Source organism: Chrysoperla carnea, chromosome 3 (genome assembly GCF_905475395.1).
Source record: "Chrysoperla carnea chromosome 3, inChrCarn1.1, whole genome shotgun sequence".
In the NCBI taxonomy this organism is placed as follows: Eukaryota; Metazoa; Arthropoda; class Insecta; order Neuroptera; family Chrysopidae; genus Chrysoperla; species Chrysoperla carnea.
The window spans coordinates 87,630,406-87,654,877 of record NC_058339.1 but is presented as its reverse complement, the minus strand read 5'-3'; the positions used below and the strand labels follow the sequence as shown (position 1 = coordinate 87,654,877).

Here is a 24,472-nt window from a genome sequence, read left to right as displayed (position 1 = left end):
CTGATATAGCCATATTATAATACATACTATACAATTTGCGCATAGTTTGCGCTCTCACGGATAATCAGTGATGTTTACGAAAAAATGTTTCAAACAAAAGTTGTTTATTTTTTATAAGTAACATTTATTACATTTAAACATTTGTTCTATCTCTAACGGTTTACAAGATGGGTCTGACAGACCCAAGACCCAATTTACCTATGTTGCTCATTTACGAATTCGACCTCACTTTTTACGTCCTAAGCTCGCTATAAATATTTCAGTTTGATATCTCTTTTCGTTTTTAAGTAATCGTGATGACAGACGGACAGACGGGCGACAGACAAACAGATAGACAACCGGAATGGACTAATTAGGTGATTCTATGAATACCTATACCAAAATTTTTTTCGTAGCATCAATATTTTTAAGCGTTACAAACTTGGGACTAACTATGTATATTTTATATATATTTGGTATAATAATCAAGTGAGGTCACCAGCTTTCATATGGAAGATTTGATGCTTTGAATTTCTTGTCTACTTTTAGTGAAACTTGGAAAAGAAGTGATTTTACAAACTTTTATTTAGCTTCACCTGCCTGTTGTTTTCAATCAAATCTTGCAAGTTAAATTTGAGGCACGCGTCGGTTTTCGATTGAGCTCGGAAATTTTCATGGATATGCAAATCGGATGACAATTATATAATTTTTATTACCCCGTCTATACAATGGCGAGGGTTATGTTTTTGGTACATGTGTGTATGTTCATCTGTTCCCATCTAGCTTCTAAGCTACTTACCAGAATTTTACAAATGAGGTTTCGTTAGAAGCATTTTGATTGCCCGATGGTTATAGGCTGTGTGGCGTCACATTAAATTGAATATGGCGCTCTCTACAGGACAAAAATTTATGATCGAAAAACAAAGTTTGATTTAATGATAGCGTGTTTGGTATCAAATTAAAGGGCGTAATTAGCCAATAGTAATCAAAAATATATATATTTTAACTACATAATTAGTACATAGAGGTAATTTTATATACGTAAATTCATTTAAGGGAAAAAATAAAATTTATTATTTTGATATGTTTATTCATTTGAATGCATTCTGCACCCCATTTCCATTCGTCAACCCATACATTGTATTTTCAATGCATAATTACATGTTAACGGTACATTAACGATATTATAACGCGTAAATACAACATTGCATATACAATATAAGTACATAATACATAAATATACTTACTACATTTGACTAAATTACTATGTCTAGCTATTAACAAAATATTATGTTTATCGATAATTAAAAATGTAGACGATTTATTTAAATTGTACATGATTGACTAGTTTTTATTCGACTGCAGTTGAAGGGTAGTATTTTTGTTATAACTTTCAATGTAGGTAAATAATAAACTTAAGCAAACAATGAAATCAAAACACAATTTCGAATGTAACTCTAATAAACTAATTTTTTTTTCTTTCGTTTTTGTGAGGAAAATCTTTGTTCCAAGAAATTTTCTTACCTCTTACCGTTATACTTACTCAAAACATAGGTTCTAAAATTTGGAAATAATCGTATTTAATGAATATAAAATCGCATTCTCCTTTTAAATAGTTTTAGATGTTTTGAATTTTATACAATTTTTATTTTTAACTTCTTCCCCCTTTGATCTGTTATTTTTCCTCTTTAATATAAAGTATTTCCAAACTATTATTAGGTTGTCAATAAATTCACGAAATTATAATATTATTAAAAGGAATCCTTGGAAATCCGCAAAATTTTACTGAGCATTTAACCTCGTGGCGTTTTTGATAAAATAGTTACGTAATTTGGAGATATTTAATATGCATCTTCGTAAACATGATAAAATAAAAGGCACACGGTTGTTCTGAAATTCGACAAATACTCAATTAATAAGAAATATTTTTCTTAAAACTTTGGAAGAATGCCCAACTGGTTGTTAAGTATTTTGATAAAATATGCTAAAAAAATTGCATTAAAAAATATATTATGAGTAATTTTTGGAGAAAATTCCTCAATTTTTAAAGTTATGTATTTTATCATACAAATTTTGTATTTTGCAATCGTAGCGACTAAACGGGTGAACCGATTTTGATTTTTTTTTGTTCCGTTGGAAAGTAATTTAATGGAGAGTGTTCTTGGCTATGTTTCAAATATGCGAGTTTAGGTTTTCGTACCCGGAACAGCTAAAAACTAGACGATTATCCTCAAAATCGGTTTAGTTTGGAAAAGGATCTTTGGAAAAAGGTAATTTAATGGTGAATGTTCTTAGATATGTTTCAAGTGCGAGTTTATAGGGTTTCTGTACCTGAAAAAATGATGGGAATTTTTTAAATGTTGTAAATTTCACTTGTTTCTTTAAAAGAATGATTATCCATACAAAATTCAGAATTATTTTAAGAAAACGTAATTTAAGAGCTTCCTTTTTCAAGCTACTTTGACCTCCATTTCTTTAAAATGTTACAGGGGCTATATTTTTCTGAAAAATTTATATACTTTGAAGGCATTTCACTAGTTTTTCTTATTATAGAGGTATTCATACGAAATGATATTAGTTATCGAGAAGAACCATTTCCTCTGTGGATTATCTCTGGAATACATTAAAGTAGTTCACTTAATTCTTCTAATGATCGCCTCCTAAAGTTACAAGCATAGGGAGATTTTTTGATCGGGAGATTTTCTAGACTCCTTACTTTTATAAAAATTGGCAAAATTCCATAAAATGAATTTGATCTAGTGAAGTACTTACAGCCGTCATAGATTCCTGGATGTCTACGTATCCAAAGTAAAAGGGCATATGTACACTCGGTTTTAAACTTAAATCGATCAAGTCAATTGTATCAACCATCGATTTGGTACTCCGTAAAATAACTAACTGATTAAGTTATATAGATATTAATCTTCAATTATAATAAACGGACGCACCTGATATTGATTGCTTATAGAATAATTTTTAGCGCTTTAGCGCTGTTTACCCTATTCCTGGTCAAACTATGCATATATCACTTTAAACTTTACATAAAGTGTTTCTAGCTGCATGGTGATCAAATAGCTCTTATCGCTATTATCGCTAGTAATAATTAAGTGGAAACGATAAAACAGCAAAATTTCGAAAGAAATGAAAAAAAATAAAAATTCCAAAAAATATTGTAAGAAGTAAGAAGCGTAAAAATGATGACTAGAGGTAGACACGAGGAGAAATTTTTTAAGGGGCAATAAAGCTCAAAATGTACTTTATGAAGTGATAGTCACCGTTGAGATCTTAAGAAATAAAGTGGATGTATTATTTAACTAGAATCCAGGTTAAAATTATATTTAAATATCTGATTATGAATTCATTCCATCATTTCTACATAATAATCTATAACAAACATTGAATATTCAATCAAAATCCAATTCCAATAGGAATTTCATTTCTATAATTAAATCTAAATACCTACACACATTTTCATAAATTACCACCATTTTTCCACATAACAACTGTGTGTACATATATAGAAACGGAAATACATTGCGTCGACGTGAAAATATTGATTTATTATCATATACACAATATATTTCGAGGAAATTATACGAAGTACGGAAAAACAGCTGATAACATTGAATCAAATCAAAATTGTATATGAAAACATTTGATAAAAATTTATATCCAGAAAAAAAGTTCCAAGCAATCGTATTTCAAAGAAAATGTATTCTAAAAACATTTTAATAAAATTAATTGTATGTATAAACTGTATATTAATTGTAAATAGTAGTGAAAATGAAAACTTATTGAATAAACGTGTTAAAAAAATACCACATGAAATTGAAATCCAAAATTGTATTGAAAATTTTGATGTACATAAAGATAAAATTATACGAACACAAGATTCACGTGATATGGGTGCAAAATATTTAAATGAAATTGATTTGGGTTCACGTGAGGAATGTTTAAGATTATGTTGTGAAACTGATAATTGTGATGTGTTTGTGTTTGAGGAAAAGGTATGTTATAACCTTCAATATTTTACCTAAATACATTTTACAATATAATTTTTTTATATAAATAATTTTTAATAAGTATTAAACATCATTTCCGCTTTATGTTTTTTTTTTTTTGGTTTATTCAGAGATATAAATCGTCAATTATAATTTTTGTACATTGCGCGCTAAAAGAATGTGTAGCAATATTTTTGGAATTTGCTAGAGTTGGAATTCTTATGCATTTAAAAAGTTCCCACTATGAAGGAAATGGGAAATTTTGATAATTAATAATTTAGAAATTTATACAACTCCTAAGATAGTAGAAAATGTGTAATCTTATTCAAGTCTGCCATGCTGCTTTTGATCTGGATTAATAAAATTTTCTATTCTGTTGGAAAATAACAGTTGCTTTGCAATTCAACACATTCAGGGTTTGTTAGCTACAGTATTCTTAAGAAAAAACTTTAAGGAATATAGGTAATCCAATAAATGTTGAAATTTCTAAATATCTCGAAAACGATTCTACCAATTTTTGAAAAATTAATGTATGACATACTTTTGGGTACCCGATTTATTGAAAAGATAATCAAAAAACCAACTTATACATTGGCATTTGTGTCTACGTATTGAGTATGTATGCATAGGTACAATGTCTTAGTATTGTACACTGTTGTCACGAATAGTACACGATTTTATAAGAGCATGTTTTCATTGTCTTGAATATAACGACTTACCTACCTTAATGGCCTATTTTTTAGTTGTTTCGAGTGTAGAACCCTTAAGTTGCACTTGAAAAATAGGTAAGAACACTCTCCATTAAATTACCTTTCAAAGAAAGCAAAACAATCAAAATCGTTTCGTCCGTTTAGTTGCTACGTTACCACAGACAGACAAACAGACAGCCAGACAGACAGATATAGCGGTAAAACCTATAACACCGCTTTTTTTTGGTTTAGGGGTTAAAAAATTAGACGATAGGAGCTTTTTACTATAAAAATAGCTTAAACTAAATTGCAAGGGTTAAGAAAAAATGAGAGAAGTAAGTATTACTTTGAATATAAAGACCAAAAAGTTGCTTAAAAATTTAACTAAAATGATCGAAATTCGGATAATAGGTAGATTTTCTATAGTTGCATCGTTTCCATCAGTAATGAAGATCAATCAAGGAATATTTGTAAAAATCGAACTCATAGACCACTCGTGTGTACTCGTGCTCTATGCTCGAATAACGTTTGTTCTCATGAGATGAAAAATAAATTTGGTTTTGTTATATTTTAAATTTTCATTCAAATCCGTTGTCTAACAAAACATATAACTTCTTTTTCTGTATTTTTTATTTAATGCTAAAGATGGTGTAAAATATGACCATGAAAATTTTAATTGGTAATTTACCTGCGTTCTTGTTATTTTTTTTGTACATTGGCCGTGGAATGAATTTGAAAATTTTTTAAGAAACGGAAAATAAATAAATTAATTAATTTAATTGGAAAGCGTCCTAATTATATAAATTTATATATTTTAACATCATTCAATTTAGATGATATTATTTCATTTAAAAATTTTTATCCGATTATCTCCTATTAATTTATTTACATGAAATGGTTTTCTCGATCATATTATTTCAAGGTGAATACAGTGTCAAGGTTTTCAATTTACTTGACCTATTATATGGATATAAAGAATAGATTTCAGCGAATAACAACTATAAAGCTCATAGTATATGAAGAGTAACAGAATTTAATAAATAAGTATATACTAGACACAAAGTAATATAAGAAAAGATATCTAATAAAAAAAGTTGTAAGGGGTGTTTTTTAGAGGTTTACATATTTAACTTGGCAGCACTTTGGTTTTAAAACCCATTTGGCAAAATATTTTTCATAATGAATAGGCAAATTGTTGTAATTCAAAAATTGATTCGAATTTTAGTTGAATTTGTTGCTATAATTGTTTAAATTTCACGTTATGTACCTGTTAATTGACCTTCAAGATTGTACGATCTAACCATAGTAGATTATTTTTTTTGGAGACTAGCGGACCCGACAGACGTTGTCCTGTAGAAACGTAACTTCAATTCATTAATATCTATACTATGTTTAGCTGCCCGCTATGCCCGCTAAGCCCACCCGTTAGGTCATCCCAACAGGCCAACTAAACCCAAATTTTACTCTTATCTATTACCTCATTTCTATCCCGCTAAACCCCAACCCATCAGCCTTCGGCCTAGCTGGAGCCTTTAGTAGTGGAGCTCGCGTAAACAACACCTCAATACTTATAAAAATGCATAGTATACAGTAAGTCGCAATAATAATGAAATATATTATTTATATGCGCTCCCACCATTTAATGAAATTTAGTTTCTTTGGTGCGGAACCCTCAAAAACAATTGTAGCGGACCTAATCTAAACCATCCTCGAATCCCCTTGAACACACACACAAAATATCATCAAAATCGGTCCAGCCGTTTTTGAGTTTTAGCGAGACTAACGCACAGCAATTTATTTTTATATATACAGATATGTAAAATCATTTGCCTACACCAAAATTCGGTTAGTTATAACTGAAGTTAAAAGTAAGTGAAAATTAGACATCCAAATTGTAATAAAAAAACTTTTAACAAAAAGAAAACCGACTTCAAAAGAAAACTTTTCCAAAAAATTTTGAAATACGATAACCTCTGTTTGTAAAATAAAAGAAAAGAAAGTGAAGGTAATACTACAAAAAAAACTTTGGGCATCTTGTAATTTATAAAACTTTAAGACTTAGAATATGTTTGAAAACGTATAATATTTAACTGTTAAAATATTATATTATGGTGAATTGTTCGAAAAATATGAAGTGAAAATTAAGGGAAAACTTTTCATCTGAATATCAACAAATATTAACATAATTTTACATAATATTTACATAAATTTTATAACATTTAGAAATCAGCAGAAGAGATGTCGTATAACAACAAAAACAGGACTATATGAGAGTGTTATATTAACAAAGTTCTAAAACTTAACAAACAATGTAAAGTTTCTTTAATACATGCTAGAAAATTTATTTGATATTCATACCTAAACTTATGGACTATTTGGAATTATAAACGTGATGTTAAAAGGTAGCTCATTTTTGTTTAAAATTTATTATATTTCATACTAGATCCTCCCGATGATCCATATTTCAAATACAAACCTGTTCGATACTTGTACTAAGTAAGTACTTATTACTTAAGTAAGTATAGTAGCAGAAGTATAACTAATTAGATATACAACCATACTTAGTAATATTTAATAATAATTTATTCTATTCAAATATTTAAAAAAATAATGTTTTTTTATCGTAAATATAACCTTGATACGCACGAATTTTTTTTATGTATTTATTTAAAGCAATTAAAATTGAAACATCCTGTTTTTATTTAGAAGTCTTTATTTCTTTCATTTATTTATTTTAATTTTAACATCCTGTAAAGAAGTTATTCTTTTCACCTCGAAAAACGAAATCGAAAATTGTCCGTCCGTCCGTCAGTCCGTCTGTGGACACGATAACTCAAAAACGAAAAAAGTTATCGAGTTGAAATTTTTACAGCGTACTCAGGACGTAAAAAGTGAGGTCAAGTTCGTAAATGAGCATCATAGGTCAATTGGGTCTTGGGTCCGTAGGACCCATCTTATAAACCGTTAGAGATAGAACAAAAGTTTAAATGTAAAAAATGTTCCTTATCAAAAATTAAACAACTTTTGTTTGAAACATTTTTTCGTAAACATCACTGTTTACCCGTGAGGGCGCAAATTAGTCCGAAATTTTATAATATGTACTATACTTGATTATCAGTTATGTATATGTGTCACATGTTTGTATGTGTAATGTGATAAAGAAATCAACACTGACTATGCATGGTATTTCAACAATTAACGCAGTCAATTGTTTGTTTTCACTTGTTTTAAATGTGAGTTTCGCTGTACACCTGTCTAGAAATTTTTGTCACACGATTACCTACCGAATTGCAGAACCCTAGTTTTTTCTTTCGTTTACAAAGACGCCTTAAAGTAATCGTGGGTCCCTGGGGATCCATGTGGCCCACTTTGCGAATCACTGGTGCACACAATAAAATGACAGTCGTGTAAAAAAAGGACTATTTGCAAGAAAATATGTTACTTACATAGCAGTATTTCAAACCAATAATTTTCTTTCATTTGGAGATTCATTTCGGGATAAATACAATACTTAGATTTATGAGAAAAATATTGGTATGGCATCTAAGGATCATATCCGCGTGGCTTAGTTATTAATTATTTTAATTTTTTTATATTTATTTATTTATTTTATTTAAATTTTGTTTAACATAGGTATGTAGTTTATACAGATGTTTACAATGTATAAACTTTACAAGTTTTACAAAACAAAAAACTAAGTTTTTATGTTGATTTATTTATATGAATTTGTATTTATTAGAAAGAATATTATCATTTAAAAAAAAAAACACTTTCACTTGAGTGAAATTTGCAAAAGGGCCTAGCTAAAAATTGTACATAATTATTGAACCATAATGAAAAATGCAAAACGTAAAAAATATAAGTAAAAAAAATTTTGTATCAAAACAAATGAGAAATAATCACTAAAAGAGTTATTTGTTTAAAATCATAGTACGTGTAGTTGATCATTTCAAGCCAATCGAAAGTGGCCAACTTCTTATTTTTTCAAATATTTACTTTTTTATCAATCATTCCGTTAATTAATATGGCAAATAAAATAGAAATTGATGAAAGACGAGAATCGAGGAAATAATTTCTCTGATTATAGGTTTAAATTTTCTTTACTATAAAACTTACCTTTATCAATCCTTCAAAGAACAGTTGAAGCATGCAACTTTGATTTAGCTGTTGGTTCATTTTTTAAAGAATCATGTTTCCAATTTCAGTTTGTCTTCTTCACCTTGTTACGACTTTATCCATTTTTTAACCCTAAGTCTTATATTAGCTCTTGAACGGATTTAGGAAAAAATAATAATAGTCCCATTTTTGAACGCAATGTCTAAAAACACAAGGTCTATTTTTCCCGGGTTTATTTTTTCTGACTACCCTCTTGGACATCTGTAACTGGTCTAAGAAGATAATTTTAAGAACACCAATATCAAAATGATTTTTAACTATACTATCAAAATTTTTCATGGTTATGAATTTATAGCCCCTTAGCATTATAATGTATTATATGAGGAAATAAAAGCGTATCTTCGAACATCCGGACATTATATATATATCAGGGTATACGGCCAACTTGTCTGCGGTAAGGCCTTGATCTACAAATTTTACGTAAACAAATATTTCAATCCACAATGGACGCTTTTAGAATAAAAATTTTAAAACAGTATGAGAAAAGAAGAATATACAAGGAAAATTCTCCTCCCTATTTCCATTTGCCTTTATTGTCAAAAACTCGCTTTTTTATGGTTATTTTGTATTTCTATATCCTTAAAAACAATAAAAATGGATGTACGGTATGTACGTACGATTACGGGCGGTATTTTTTAGGGCTGTATATAGACAAATAAATTTTAAAAGCTCCAAAATATCCAATAAAATTTTTATTTTTTCATACTACTCCAGTCTCTATCAAAGATTTTGTGGGTACAAGGTCATTACTTATGTTTATTCATTCTAAAAATGAATTTTTGATGATTTCGGCTAATTCCGAAAAAAAAAAATCGACTAATCCTTTAGGTAATTCTTACCAGAACTGAAAAAATGACAAATATATAACAGTCTTTCTTTTACAAAATTGGCTCTTCCACAACATTTTTTTAAATTAATTTTGGAAGTTAATTTCATGTAAATTCGCAGACCAAGTTTGTCGAACGTTGATAAAGTTAGGTAAGTTGGAAGCGCAAGTAAGCGCAAGATATAATATGTTTATGAGACGCCTACCTTGCGCTCTTACTTCCATAAGTATTTAAAGCTCTTGAAGAGTGTTTATGAATCATGGCCAAAAGAAAAAGTGCACCGTAAAAGATAGAAATTTTTAAAGCTTATATACAGTTTTAAAGAATACAGACTGTAAACACTGTTTTGTATGTGAACTAAATTTCAACAAAATTTATGGAATAATGCCAAAACATTATAAAGGTTATGTTTTTTTCTTCTTTTTTCTGTTGCTAATGTAATGAAATTTTATTCCTTTTTTAAAAATTTTTGTACATTTTACAACAAATATTTTTAGTATGAAACTTGTAATATTTCGCACAAAACGAATACGTTGTGCTTAGTCAGACGATAGCGTTATCATTCACTTTTGATCTCTCAACTAATTCTATCTTGGGATATACCCGCTCAATCATCAAATAACCTAGATGCTTTTTTTAGACCCAAATAATGATATATTTTGTATAAAAGTACGACGTATTATTTAAGGCACATTTTCAAGTAAATAAGTATAGTTTTATGGTTGATTCTATATTTATCCCTCTTTAGTAAAAAATGTGCTCAGAAAATCTATGATATAAGATATTTAACAAAATGCAAATGGGACTGAGACTACATGAGAAAAGAACTCGCGTTCGATAGTGTTTTTAAACTTCGAATACCTTCGTCTATGCAGGGTATATGATTTTAAATTGTAGTTGGCCAAATTACAAAATTTTTTTGAAAAATAGTTAAATAAAGATTCTTAGTATTTTAGTGACTGACACTAACAAAACGTGACTGACACTAACGTCACTTTGGATTACAAAATAATTGTATTTTCAGTTGTATTTTAAAAGAAACGTTATTAATTTTAAAACGATTTTTAAACAATATATGTACCTTATGTGCAGTTAGACCTTTTGAGTAAACGATACTTCGGTACTACACCTTAGTCAAAAGCCCTTCAAAGATTTTCATAAAGTAAGACAAAACTTTTGTGTTCTGGATAATGTTACATATTAGGAACTAGCTTGGTTATACAATATCTACCTCATTAAAATTCTTCTAAAATATGCGTTGAAAAACGCAAACGCTATCGTGAAAGTAGACACGAACATCGAAAAGAATAATACTTTATACAAATTTCAATAACTGTCATATTAAATTACATTACAAATGAAAAATACATTCAACTTTTTAGTTAAATGAGGTAAAAATGATATTTTTATATAAAAGCGAATAGAAAATTTGATATTTTAATAGAAAATATCTTCATAGAAAATTACCAGGAGCGTAAACTTTAGTTAGGTTGTCGGAATAGCTAAGATATGCAGGAAAATAAGGTAAAACTTTTGTGTTTAAATAATTTTTTGTAATACACATATCGTCATTATTCTACCACCACGTTATTCCAGTATACGCTCCTGTGGGAACTTGAAAAATACTACGATTGAGGTGACTTTCCATATTATATTTTTTAATCTAATATTTTAATTCTAATGCAATGTATTTGATGCTGTAAAATATGTCATATTTATGTGAAAACACCGATCTTTAGAAAAAAAGTATAATTTTAATATTTAGTAAATGTTAAATTCTTTTTGTTGCAGAGCCCAGGAAGTTGTTATTTGTTTCATTGTGGACCACCAGAAGATTTTAAATGTAAATTTACACGACATGTTAATTATACAAGTGCTGTGTTAGCTATTAATAGACATACAGAATTAGAAACTGAAATTAAAATGACAAAACATGAACAGGATTTGACGAGATTAAGGTAAATAATTTAATAATTTTTAACTATCAATTAAACTTTATTGTAGCTAGCTGAACTAAAAAGTAGAAAATAATTTTTTTTTTATACAATAAAAAAACACACTTTTGTGACTGGCTGAACTAAAAAGTAGAAAATAATAAGTTCAAAAAAGAAAAACCTGATTTAGAAACAAATCATTTTATCGTAAAAAAGCGTGGGGTGCTTTTTAAGATATTTTATAATGACTCTTATCAATATCTGCCAATAAAATATTTACAAAAATTGTAAGTACTCTTTGAAATTAAAGCGCTTTTTGAAATTATTTTCTACTTTTGAGTTAAGCTCGCTACAAAAGCTTGTAATTTTAGTTTTTTATTTTTTGTTACAAAAGCGTGTGTTTATTTATCATTATTTGTGGTCAAAATCGATCGATATTCTAAGCAATACCGGTGTGTATTTTAAAATTTTATGTGCAGGAAAATTTGAACGGAATTTAAATTTAAGAAAAATTTTAAAAACTAATCGGTAGGCGAGACCTCTTGTCCTATATTCTTCCCGGATAACCACTGAATCCTGCTCTGTCAATAAAAATTTTTAATAACACAAATACAATTTATTTAATTGTATCAAGTTTATCAAAAAGATTTTAAAATTCCTTCCAAAAAATTTGTTTAAAAATTGAGCCAAAGTGTGGGCAGAACTATATTTATTGTGATTCGAAATACTTCCTTGATTTATTTTAATTTTTTCAGATGTAGATCAAAACAAAATTTAACTGTTTTTGATTTGTGAAGACGTAAATTATAATTTAAAAACATATAAAAGTAAGACAAATCAATGATCTCTCAGAAATTTATGGTGTATATATATATATATATACACCGAGTTTTTGACAGTTTAAAAAAGGTTTAAATTTTAATTTAAGTTTTTGGCAAGAAAGCGTGTTTTTTTCCGAAATAAATTTGCGATGGCTTTTTATTAGCAAAATCAACATTTGGAAGTACTTTTTCAAATATAGTAGAATTTCCTATTACGCTTAAAAATTATCGAAAATAATTAAATCGAGATTAACATAATTATATATGACGTGAAATATCAATCCTGCCTGGACTAAAAACATTTATTGTGCCTATTTTTGAATTTAATATAATTCGAATAAAATGTATGTTTTCACTACTTTTTGTCATGTATAAATAAATAGCAATATCACCCCACGCGTTCAAATTCCTAATAATATGAGTTTAATTCCTTTTTTAAAAAATATTTCACTTATTATTTTTAGCCATGATTCATTTTCATGTTGAACGTCTTCTTCTATGAAACTACGATGTTTTTCTAGAAGCTTGTAAAAAAAAAATTTTTTTACGTAAAACACACGAAAACACATATTTAAAATAAATACTTGACAAGCTCTAGAATTTCTTGATAATTATGGGAATTGGTATGATTCCTCGAAAATAAACTTTTATTTCAAAAGAAATAGAATGACAAGTGTTTACTCGAAAACACAACCTCATTGAATTGTCTGATCACGACATATATAGTTTTCAAACAATTTTTTTTCATCAAATTACTTGGAGAAAAGTTATTGCGTGTGGACTAATTTACGTGTGACTGAAAATTTTATGATTACTAAATTAGGTATATAATTTGTACTTTGTAATTTTTCAATATCAAATTTTGAAAAGTCTGATAACGTAATAATTATTTTAAGAATGGGGTTAATTTTTAAGAAAAGTGATCACGCATACAGGAATTGGTTAACTTTTAAAGAGGGTAATCCTTAATCTGTTCTTCAATGCATTTGCTCTTAAACTATACTTACTTATCTTATTTTTACTTTTTTATCCGGCTGTCAAAGAGTGGTTTTTCGCACGTATCTTGTCATTATGTATGTGTATTTGTTTGTAAATTTCTTTATTACCTCGTATCTGTCAAATGGCTCGATGGATTGCGGGCCAGTTAATGTACCGATATATTCGTCTTAAAAAACCATGTGTTCCTATCATATCGAGTAGGATATAAAAATAAAAGGAATTAAAAGGAGATTTCAAAAATATATATAAGTTATATGATTAAATTTAATTCAGAATAAATTTGTTTATACGGTTTAAATATAGTATAATAAGATGGTTTTTTTAGTGCCGCGACACTAAATAGTCTAAAATGAAATAAAAAATTTAAAAAATAAAAAATCTGATGGTCGTGGCCTATTAAAATCTAGATCGTTTTTTAGACTTGTTTCTTTTCAGATTTTACTTAACGCAGTCGAGTTTTTTGAATTTTTTTTAAATTATTTATTTCATTTATAAAATGGGTTAATTATTTATTTTATTTATATAAATTATGCCTCTAGATTTACGGCTAAATCAATGCTTTGTCTTCACAATCAGTGGACAGTAATTTAGTTGCGAGTTTATACTCCAGTAATTTTACTGCGCGAAAACTCTTAAAACTGTTACTTTGGAATACAATTTTCAGAAAAGTATTTATTTAGACAATAGTTGTACATAAAATATAGAAATTTTTTTGTTTAAGAATAAAAAATAATTTTAATTAAATAAAATAAACTTAATCCTTTTAGCCTATTAAAATAAAAATTTTAAAAAGCATTTTAATGAACAGAAGCATTCTCATAATGTAATTTTTTTTAAATGCATGGAAAAAACTTGGGCACTAAGTTTTTTGTTACTGGATTGTAATTTTTGGATATTTTCTTTAAATCTGTACTACAAAAAGCTTTCATTTTGTTATTCAGATTTTCTGTAATAAAATAATAAAATAATTGATGTTGGGGCGTTAATACAGGGAGAACTTTTACCCTAATTTTACTTTTTTAGGAGATTTAACCACAGGTTGTAAAAAACTTTTGCACCTAAAGTAGGTACTGTAAAACTATTAAAATAATCGAAAACTGTCCGTTAATTTTATTATCTGAAGTTTGCTTCAAACAATTTGCTTGTTATGCCCAAAATTTTCTAGCGTTTTCTAATTTAACATTTAACCATCAGTTTAGTGCCCAACTTACATATTCTTGTTTTAAATAGAATACAAATACAACAAAGTCATTGTTTTTTGTCATTTAATTTAATGATGATACAGAAGATATTTAAAATTGTGTATTTATTTTAATACATTTAGTATGCTTCTTTCTATTTTAAGAGCGATGTAATACCTAATTATTTATTTAAGTTTTCTTTAGTTGGGGTTTTCCCGTACCGTAATATTAACGTTTTCTATATTTACTTTAAGTTGGCTTTCTCTTATGTTTTCAATAAACCATTATATTTATGATCTTATAATAGAAAAAAAAATTCAACTTAAAAAGATTTTGTAAGTTCTCATATTGTTTGCTCGAAATAAGAAATAAAAATTGGATAAACAATAATTTGCACAATGAAAAGAGTTACAAAAGTTAATTAATTAGTGGTAAAAATTAGTATATGATAAGTGAAAACAAACAATTGACTGAGTTAATTGTTAAAATACCATATATAGACAGTGTTGAAGACCCAATCGTGTTTTTTTTTACGTCATGTAAATAAAGAAAGATTTACATAATCCACTCTTTGATAGCCCCACACATGGAACTGATATTCCCAATACATACTAAAAAATTTGCAATTAATTTGCGCCCTCGCCGATAAACAGTGATGTTTACGAAAAAACGTTTCAAACAAAAGTTTTTTTAATTTTTTATAGGGAACATTTTTTATATTTAAACTTTTGTTCTATCTCTAAAGGTTTACAAGATGGGTTCTACGGACCCAATTGACCTATGTTGCTCATTTACGAACTCAATCTTACTTTTCACGTCCTAAGCACGCTATAAAAATTTCAACTTGATATCTCTTTTCGTTTTTGAATTATCGTGTGGGTAGACAGGCGGACAGACAACTGAAAACGGACTAATTAGGTGATTTTATGAACACCTGCACCAAAATTTTGTTGGTAGCATCAATATTTTCAAGCGTTACAAACTTGGGACTAAAATAATATACCTAGTATATATTTCATATACATGGTATAATCAAACATTTCAAATTATTGATATTGAAATTCATAAACCTGACTTTTCCGGCGCTTCTGTATTATTGATAGAACCAGTACAACCAGTGATCAACGAATGACCGATTCTCAACACCATTTTTTACCATTACATATTATTATTCGTGGGTCTAAAGCTTTCCTACGAATTGTGAATCTACTACAAATATACATGAAAAGAGAAAAGAAAGAAAACTTGAGCAAAGAAAACTTTCGGGTGCATTTGGTTAAAAAATTTCTCGGGCAGAAATTGAGGAAACTTTTACCCCCTCTTCACCGTAATTTAACATCTTGGTAGTGACATTTTTTTCTTATTTTGCCTGTGTATTTCGATATTCCAAGAAAATCATATAAAATTATCAAAAGTTTCGAGCTCACATAAAATTGTCTCTTTTTGAAAACTACTTCTGTAGGTACTTTAAAATTCATTTTGTATCAATTACTGTCATTAATTTGGACAAATAGTGATGTTTATAAAACTCATAGACTTAAAAAAACAATATTTTCGTTAATTTTATCTATTCCTTTCTAAAAAATTATACCTAAATTTAAAATTAAACGTATAAATTATGCGCGTGTATCTTAATTATAATTAATTTATTTAAAAAAAAAATAAAGACTTAAAAATAAATTAAAATGTTTAATTTTCTACATCTAATTTGACATTTTTAAAAACTTTAATTATATTAAAAACACCAACTTTTAATGTTGCATGATGATAATTTTTCTTTTGTGATATTTATCATATTCTTAATTAATTTTTACTCTTTTATTCACGTATTATGATATATTCTTAGAATTTTTAGAATTCCGTACATGCGATTAAAAGCAGAACCGTTGTCACAGTCTATTTTCGAATCAATGGACGACGATGGCATCTTTCTGCGTTTAAAAAGTATTGAATAGAATAAGTGAGATTTCAGAACTGAAAATGGATAAATTTTTCTATGTGTTATCCACGCATTTTATTCGAAAAAGTGAGAAAATAAGGATTGTCTATTAGCCAACAATTTTAAACAAATACTATTTGTTAAGTCTTTGAATTATTATGAAAATAAATCATAGAGAACCTTTTAACTCGAGCTCAACTCACACTTAATCCGCACGTGCGATTAAAAACAGAACCTTGTTGAAACACTAGCGTGTCTATCTGTCTTACCGTCTGTCACAGCCTATGTTTTTAAATCAATGGAAATGTAATAATGGAAGAGCCAGCCCAAAAAAAATTCGTTGAAATAACAGTTATGATTGTCAGTCAGTCAGGTGGCAGAACAGGGCTGATCAGTAAGCCCTTATTTATGAACAATAAATACAGGTTCATTTATGATTTCCGTGGTATTTAAATGAATTTATTAAAGCTGAAAAATGATATTTACTTGTACATAAATAAAGGCTGGCTGACCAACCCTGTTCTAACATTTAACTGATTGACTGTCATAACTGTTATCTATATGCAATATACAAGCAGTATAACAATTTTCAGCTTTAGTCAATTCATTTTAGTACCACGTAAAACTTAACTGTTTCAATAGCATATATTTGATTCCTGTTCTATCGTTCGCTTGACTGACCGCAGTATGTGTGTGTACACAACTACTATAAGCAATCCTCATATTATCAGCTTTAGTAAATTCAACGAATTTTTTTGGCCTGGCTCTTAATCTATAATGGTTTTTGAATTTGAAACACGCTGGAAACTTTCTGCGTTTAAAAAATATTAAATAGAATTAGAGAGATTTTGTAACTGAAAAATGGATAAATTTTTAGATATGTTATCCACACATGTTATTCGAGATATTTATCCGTATTTAATTCGAATAATTTTAAATTTCGATAAAAGAAAAAGCAACAAAATAATTTTTTAACAAATACGAAATGTAAAACCTTAACAAATATCCTAAGTCTTTGATTTATTATTAAAATAAATCATACAGAGCCATTTCATCCGATTTCAACTCACACTTAACTGAATTTATTAATAATAGTAATTATTATTAAATATTATTTTTAACAAACAACACGAACTGAAATGCGCTACTATGTATAATATTAATTATATTAATTACTAATCTTTTTATAATATAAATGACATATTAAATAAATTGATATGAAATATGAAAATGTCAACAAACTTATGAGGCTATATTTTGATTAAAAAAGTGTATTAGAAAATATAAATTATAGGTAAAATAAGGAAGTTAATTTGTTATGTGTCTTATTCGATTTATTAAATTAAATTAAAATATTAATTTATAATAATATTAAGATCATTCACCTATTCTATGCCACTTTAAATGTATTTGTTTTCCAAGATAATTGCGAATCATTTATTTCGCAATTTACATAGATAGGTATCCGAGACTAATAGACCAAGAGCCAGTGACCAATTTAGGGTTGTCATTTCAAAAGTCAGGAAACTTTTCATAAAAAAACCTCAATACCTACAGATACTGAAAAGCCACTTCTGGCAGCTCAGTGTGGCCGGGTTGAAATACCCTAATTATTTAAAGAGGAATTAACTCAGTCAATTGTTTCTTTTCACTTGTTTTTAAATAAATATTTATAGCGTTCTGGCAACAAGTAGGAGGGATGTAAATGTTCTGGCAAAAATTGTGTGAAGTAAAAATATTGTCGAAAGTAATTTCCTAAAATTTTATGGCTTATACTTTAATAAAAATGAGCCTTATTTCTTACCCTCTTTAAATAATTAGGGTATTTCAACCCGGCCACACTGAGCTGCCAGAAGTGGCTTTTCAGTATCTGTAGGTATTGAGGTTTTTTTATGAAAAGTTTCCTGACTTTTGAAATGACAACCTTAAATTGGTCACTGGCTCTCCGTATATAAAGTCAATATTCGTAATGTAGCTTTAATAAATCGATTTCATGCAATCACTGTACCATTACCATACAAAAATATATTATTTTCAGTTTCGCAAAATGTTAAATCTCGTCTCATTTTTAATTGAAATAAAAAAAAGTCTCGAATCTAGGCCTTAAAAGTTTCGTATTGTGGTTTGTTTGTGGCTGAACGAAATCTAAAAAATAATAAGCAAGTGAAATTTACTAAATTTAAAAAACCCCCGACCAATGCGATTTATTCCTTGTAAACCGATTTTTGGAAACTTAGCTATAAAATGTTCTCAATCAAGTCGGTTCGACCGTTTGGAAGTTACGAAGTCACGGAGAAACACACAGACGTACAGTTAAACTTTAAACTTTTAACACTTCTTAAATCAATATCAAAGTGATGGTCAAGGACATTGGACGAGATGGAAAGGATACGTAGAGAGCTATCATTTTTTGGGACAAATTTTTGGAAATATTTTAATTGAAATTGAAAAACTTGAGTTTACTTTGTTCTTTTGAATTATTGTTTTGAATTACTTAATTATTTTACCATTCCACTTTTCAAAATGAATTGAGCCAGGTTTATTTGAACATTCATTTTCATAGTAATTATTTATATGTTAAAATTCCTTTCCGTCATGCCTTTTCCAAACTGAATCGATTTTGAAGATCATCTCCAATTTTTTAGTTTTTTTTTGGGTACGGAACCCTAAGCACGCACTTGAAACATAGCTTAGTTCATCCGATTCATCCGTTTAGGCGCTACAATGCCACAGACAGACACACACAGACACACACACACATTGCGGTCAAACTTATAACACCTCTTTTTTTAGTTCGGGGGTTAAAAATTGACAAATTGATGTAGTCAAGACAAGGTTTTAAAATCGAATAAAAGCCCAAATGCCGAGCTCTTTTACTTAATTTTAGAAAACGATTGTTTAATCATTTTCATTATATTTTAGAAAACCGGATGACACATCTTTGGAACAAATTAATCCAGTTCCTGTGTCTCATCATGAAACAACTATTAATCCTGGAATGGTTCCGTCTACAACAACGCAAGAATCTTCAAAAGATTTGTTAATTGAGTCAACAAACACAGTAAAAGAATCAAGTAAGTGTAGTAATTAATTTTTTAAGATATTTTTAAGATTTTCTTTGATTTTTAACCGACTTCAAACAAAACAGGAGGAGGTTCCCAATTCGACTGTATTTATTTTTTTTTTTATGTTTGTTACCTTATAACTTTCGACTGGGTGAACCGATTTTGATGATTCTTTATCTATTTAAAAGCTGGTGCTTCCCGTGTGGTACCATTTCATTTTGTTTCAGTTCTGTTAGCGACATCCATGAGAAAATCATAAAAGTCTTAAATTTGCATTAAGTATGCACGACAAGAGGACGAATAACTCAATATCAAACTAACCGATTTCGATGATTTTTTTTTAGTGACAAATTAGTTAGTGGACTTCAGATTCACTAAAAATCACAAAACAAAAGAAACTTTTAACAAAAAGAAAACCAACTTCAAAAGAAAAACTGTTCCAAAACAAATTAATATGCACTAAAAAGTACAAAAATAACGATAATATAATCTAGTTAAAATTATTGTTATTTTTGGAGTCGGTGTCAGCCAAGCTAATGTAGCAAACTGTTCTGTCAGAGTTGTTTCCTTGGCTGACACCGACTCCAAAAATAACAATAATTTTAACTACATTATATTATCGTTATTTTTGTACAATGCAGTCGCACAGTTTTTATTAAGATTCATTGGCTGTTCTTGGATTCTATGGTATAAATCCTATGGCTCTCCACTATTTGTAAATATGTAATAAAAAATTAGATTACTTTACATAACAGAATGAAACCAAAGATTAAAAACAAAAAATAGTGTAATTTAAAAAAATTTTTCTTTTCTTTGTTTATTAGTTTTCTTTTTTTCCATTTACGTACGTAATTTATAAATAACACTGTTAAAATGTATATATTTTTACTGTTAAAATAAGTAATTTTTGTATGAAAACAATACAAAAAAAATTTAACACAATAAAAATAATAACAAAAAATGTCACACATTTACACTAATCCATTATGATGGAGCCGTTATTTCAAAAGAAGATTTTTTTTTTCATTCTTCTACTTGGTTTGATTTCTTTATAATATGTAAAGCCGGAAATTACTCTCAAAAATCATTACAATGATTGAAATAGAATAAAAATTGTATATATATTTTTTTTCTTGTTTGAATAACATATTAACATCTTGAATTATATTAACATTTAACTGGCTACGACAGATGTAAATTATTTTTAACCGACTTCAAACAAAAAGAAGGAGGTTATCAATTCGATTGTATTTTTTTATGTGTGTTACCTCTGAAATTTGACTAGGTAAACCGATTTGGATGATTCTTTATCTATTTGAAAGCTGGCGCTTTCCGTGTGGTCCCATTTCATTTTGGTCTAGTTCTGACAACGGCATCCATGAGAATAAAAGTCCTAAATTTGCATTAATTATGCACGAGGAAGTTTATGTAATGGGGCCGATTTTGAAAATCTCCAGGTTTACATATTTCCGCGGTTTCAAGGCCGCAATATCCGAATCAAACCTTTTCAATGTGATGTCTGTGTGTGTGTGTGTACGTATGTGAGTATGTTAGTATGTTCGTTCGAATTATTTCGCCTCGATTATCTCGCGAACCAGTTATAACACGTGACTGGGATTATTTGACGCGTAGTCGCGTATTTATAATGGTCGAGTTTTCAGTAGAATTAGTTGAGCCGTTTTTTAATGGTCATAAAAAAACTGGAAAAAACTGAATAAACAGAATCTGAAAAGTGGATAAAACACATCATTTATCTATGGAGATAATGATCGTTCCAGCATAAGCTGCAGTACTAAGGCTAACAAGACCTTTTTTTAAAGTTTTTTTCCCTCTGGGAAGTTAGTCGTGTGTACTACAGGGGTCGCACTCACACGACTTCAGTATCACACCGACAATGTACTGCCAATTTATTTTAATAAAAATTAATCGGTTTTTTTACTACACAGTGATGGAGTTAATTGAATCGTTTTCGTTCTAGAGAGCTTGAACATCAAAATTGTCTAAGCATGATCCCATTTACATTGTATTGTTTACCTTATTTATACCTATTTGTAGGTATATATACCTACTGTAGTAGAAAGAAATCATAAAACGCCCGAGTACTTACAACACAAATCAATGTTCACCATTTTAAGTACACAGAAATTGACAAGAAAACATACCTGAAACAAAAAAAGAATTTGAAATTAGTCTACATTTCATTTTAAAAATTTTATTACAATTTTGCAAATTTTTATAAATTCTTTTACTTTTAAGGATGTATGAGCATGGTAGTGGGGGCACAAATTTAAAAATAGATATTTTCAATTTTGATGATAAATTTATATTATTACTTGACGATATAAGACGAAAAGTAAGAATAAAATTTTTTCGATATCTGGCTTAATTTTCAAAATATCGAAAATTGAAAATTTTGTTTAATTATTTAGCTTTCGATATTTCGAAAACCAAGACACATATCGAAAAATTTTATTCTTATTTTTCGTCTACATTCATGAAGTTATAACAAAATTCATCATCAAAGTTGAAAATAAGATAAAAATAATTTCAACCCTTAATCTACCCTGCTCTCACATCCCTTATATGGACGGTGACACTTAGTTTTTTTCTTTTCCAATTCATTGCTAATATGTTTACTTTCTATTAAAAAGTTTTTTTTTTAATTTGTTTTCATTCATTCCAAATGAAAATTATCAAAAACTTCCAAAATATGTCGTTTTTTGAGATTCCTCCATAAGAGCCAATGTATTTTATATCGATTTTTAATGACTTTTTTCTTAAAAATTTGCACGGATACCTAAGCTGAAATTTTAACCACATATTCTTTGAGTAAAAGACTACCTACAAACAAATTTTGAGCCTTTAAATCAAACATTGTTGTCATGCTCATACATCCTTAACAAAGTATACATTGATATATGTTTCTTATATACAGGGTATAAAATCAGTAATTCAAAGATAGTTATACAAAATATATTTTAATAAACGGGGCGTTAATAAACACTCACTAATTACAAAATTTTCATTATAAAGACACATAGTATATTTATGTTTTAAAAGGTAATAATTATACATACAAACGCATGTAACTTCATCACAAAACAATATTTCCATTTTAATTATATCTTAAAATAAGTTAATTAACATATTCCTGTATATTTTACTTTTGTCTACATTTTAGATACAATTAAAATGTTTATATTTAAATGAATATATTGAGTAATTAATAAATTTGTTTGTTTACATAGAACAACAGTACAGTATGTAACACGTGTAAGTGATCTGAAACTTACTGTATGCGTGTGTGGTCTTCTTTAAAATAGTTTTGGAATCCGATGAAATTAACTTATAGTGTTAATCAAGATGTATTTAATTTGCAAAAGAAATATCACTTAATTTTGAAGCAAGATATTTATAATTAAAGTGTAAAAGTACGGAAGCCTGAATGGGTCACTGTCAATTTATGAGAAAGAAAAGGATGTATGAGCATGGCAACAATGTTTGATTTAAAGGCTCAAAATTTGTTTGTAGGTAGTCTTTTACTCAAAGAATATGCGGTTAAAATTTCAGCTTAGGTAACCGTGCTAATTTTTAAGAAAAAAGTCATTAAAAATCGATATAAAATACATTGGCTCTTATGGAGGAATCTCAAAAAACGACATATTTTGGAAGTTTTTGATAATTTTCATTTGGAATGAATGAAAACAAATTTAAAAAAAACTTTTTAATAGAAAGTAAACATATTAGCAATGAATTAGAAAAGAAAAAAACTAAGTTTCACCGTCCATATAAGGGATGTAAGAGCAGGGTAGATTAAGGGTTGAAATTATTTTAATCTTATTTTCAACTTTGATGATGAATTTTGTTATAACTTCATGAATGTAGACGAAAAAAAAAAGTTGGTTTTCGAAATATCGAAAGCTAAATAATTAAACAAAATTTTCAATTTTCAATATTTTGAAAATTAAGCCAAATATCGAAAAATTTTATTCTTACTTTTCGTCTTATATCGTCAAGTAATAATATAAATTTATCATCAAAATTGAAAATATCTATTTTTAAATTTGTGCCCCCACTACCATGCTCATACATCCTTGACGTTAAATACTGCGAATTTCAACCACCAATAACTCGGAAAGTATTAATTTTTCGAAATATGTTTCAATATCGATTTCCGTTTTTCATTTTCAGCATTAATTTTTCCAACCCAAAGAAGGGGTGGCTCCAACCCCCTGGACAACATCGCACAAATTTTTATTCTTTAAGTAAGACTTAAACAATGCAGTCGCACAGTTTTTATAAAAATTCATTGACTGTTCTTTGATTCCGAGGTACAAATCTTACGGCTCTCCACTTAAATTGGACACATATTGAGGATGAAAAATTTAGACATAGTATGATTTACTTACGATAAGGCTGAAAGGTCATGAACTTTTTGTATTCGGGAAAAATGTTTTTTATAAGAAAAGAAGATAAGTTTGTACAACATGGTGATGATTTTCTTAGTAATAACGCACGTTCTTTAACTTTTTTTTTAAACAAGTGTACGTGTTATAAATACATAATACTGTTCCAACAAACACCATCTTTCATCCAGTAATTATATAGTTCCTTATCAAACAACACCAGAGAAATAGTGAATAAAATAAAACCTTGAGAAAAAACACCAGAAGAGAATATCTTTTTTTATTTTTTATATGTAATAATTATATTTCTTAAAACAGTTGATCAATTAATCATCATCATATTTTATTGTTATATTATGATTTTTATCAAACCCCTTTTTCCTTTTTTCCATAAATGATGAACATTTTTTTTACAGCTTATTTAGTTATTTCGTTTGTTAGTTATATTAGTTCAC

General features: G+C 28.1%; 2 protein-coding genes across 2 annotated transcripts in view; one reads left to right on the top strand and one right to left on the bottom strand.

Moving 5' to 3' along the window:
• LOC123294755 (protein phosphatase 1 regulatory subunit 14C) overlaps nucleotides 1-24,472 on the bottom strand; it is a 153,560-nt gene that overhangs the window by 90,063 nt on the left and 39,025 nt on the right. The window lies entirely within an intron of this gene.
• Nucleotides 3,866-24,472, top strand: part of LOC123294752 (nuclear transcription factor Y subunit beta) — an 82,519-nt gene continuing 61,912 nt past the window's right edge. The window contains exons 1-3 of the mRNA XM_044875890.1: nucleotides 3,866-3,986; nucleotides 11,464-11,630; nucleotides 19,469-19,620. Of these exons, the coding sequence (XP_044731825.1) occupies nucleotides 3,882-3,986; nucleotides 11,464-11,630; nucleotides 19,469-19,620 (424 nt within the window). The 5' untranslated portion in view covers nucleotides 3,866-3,881. The remainder of the gene's footprint in view (nucleotides 3,987-11,463; nucleotides 11,631-19,468; nucleotides 19,621-24,472) is intronic.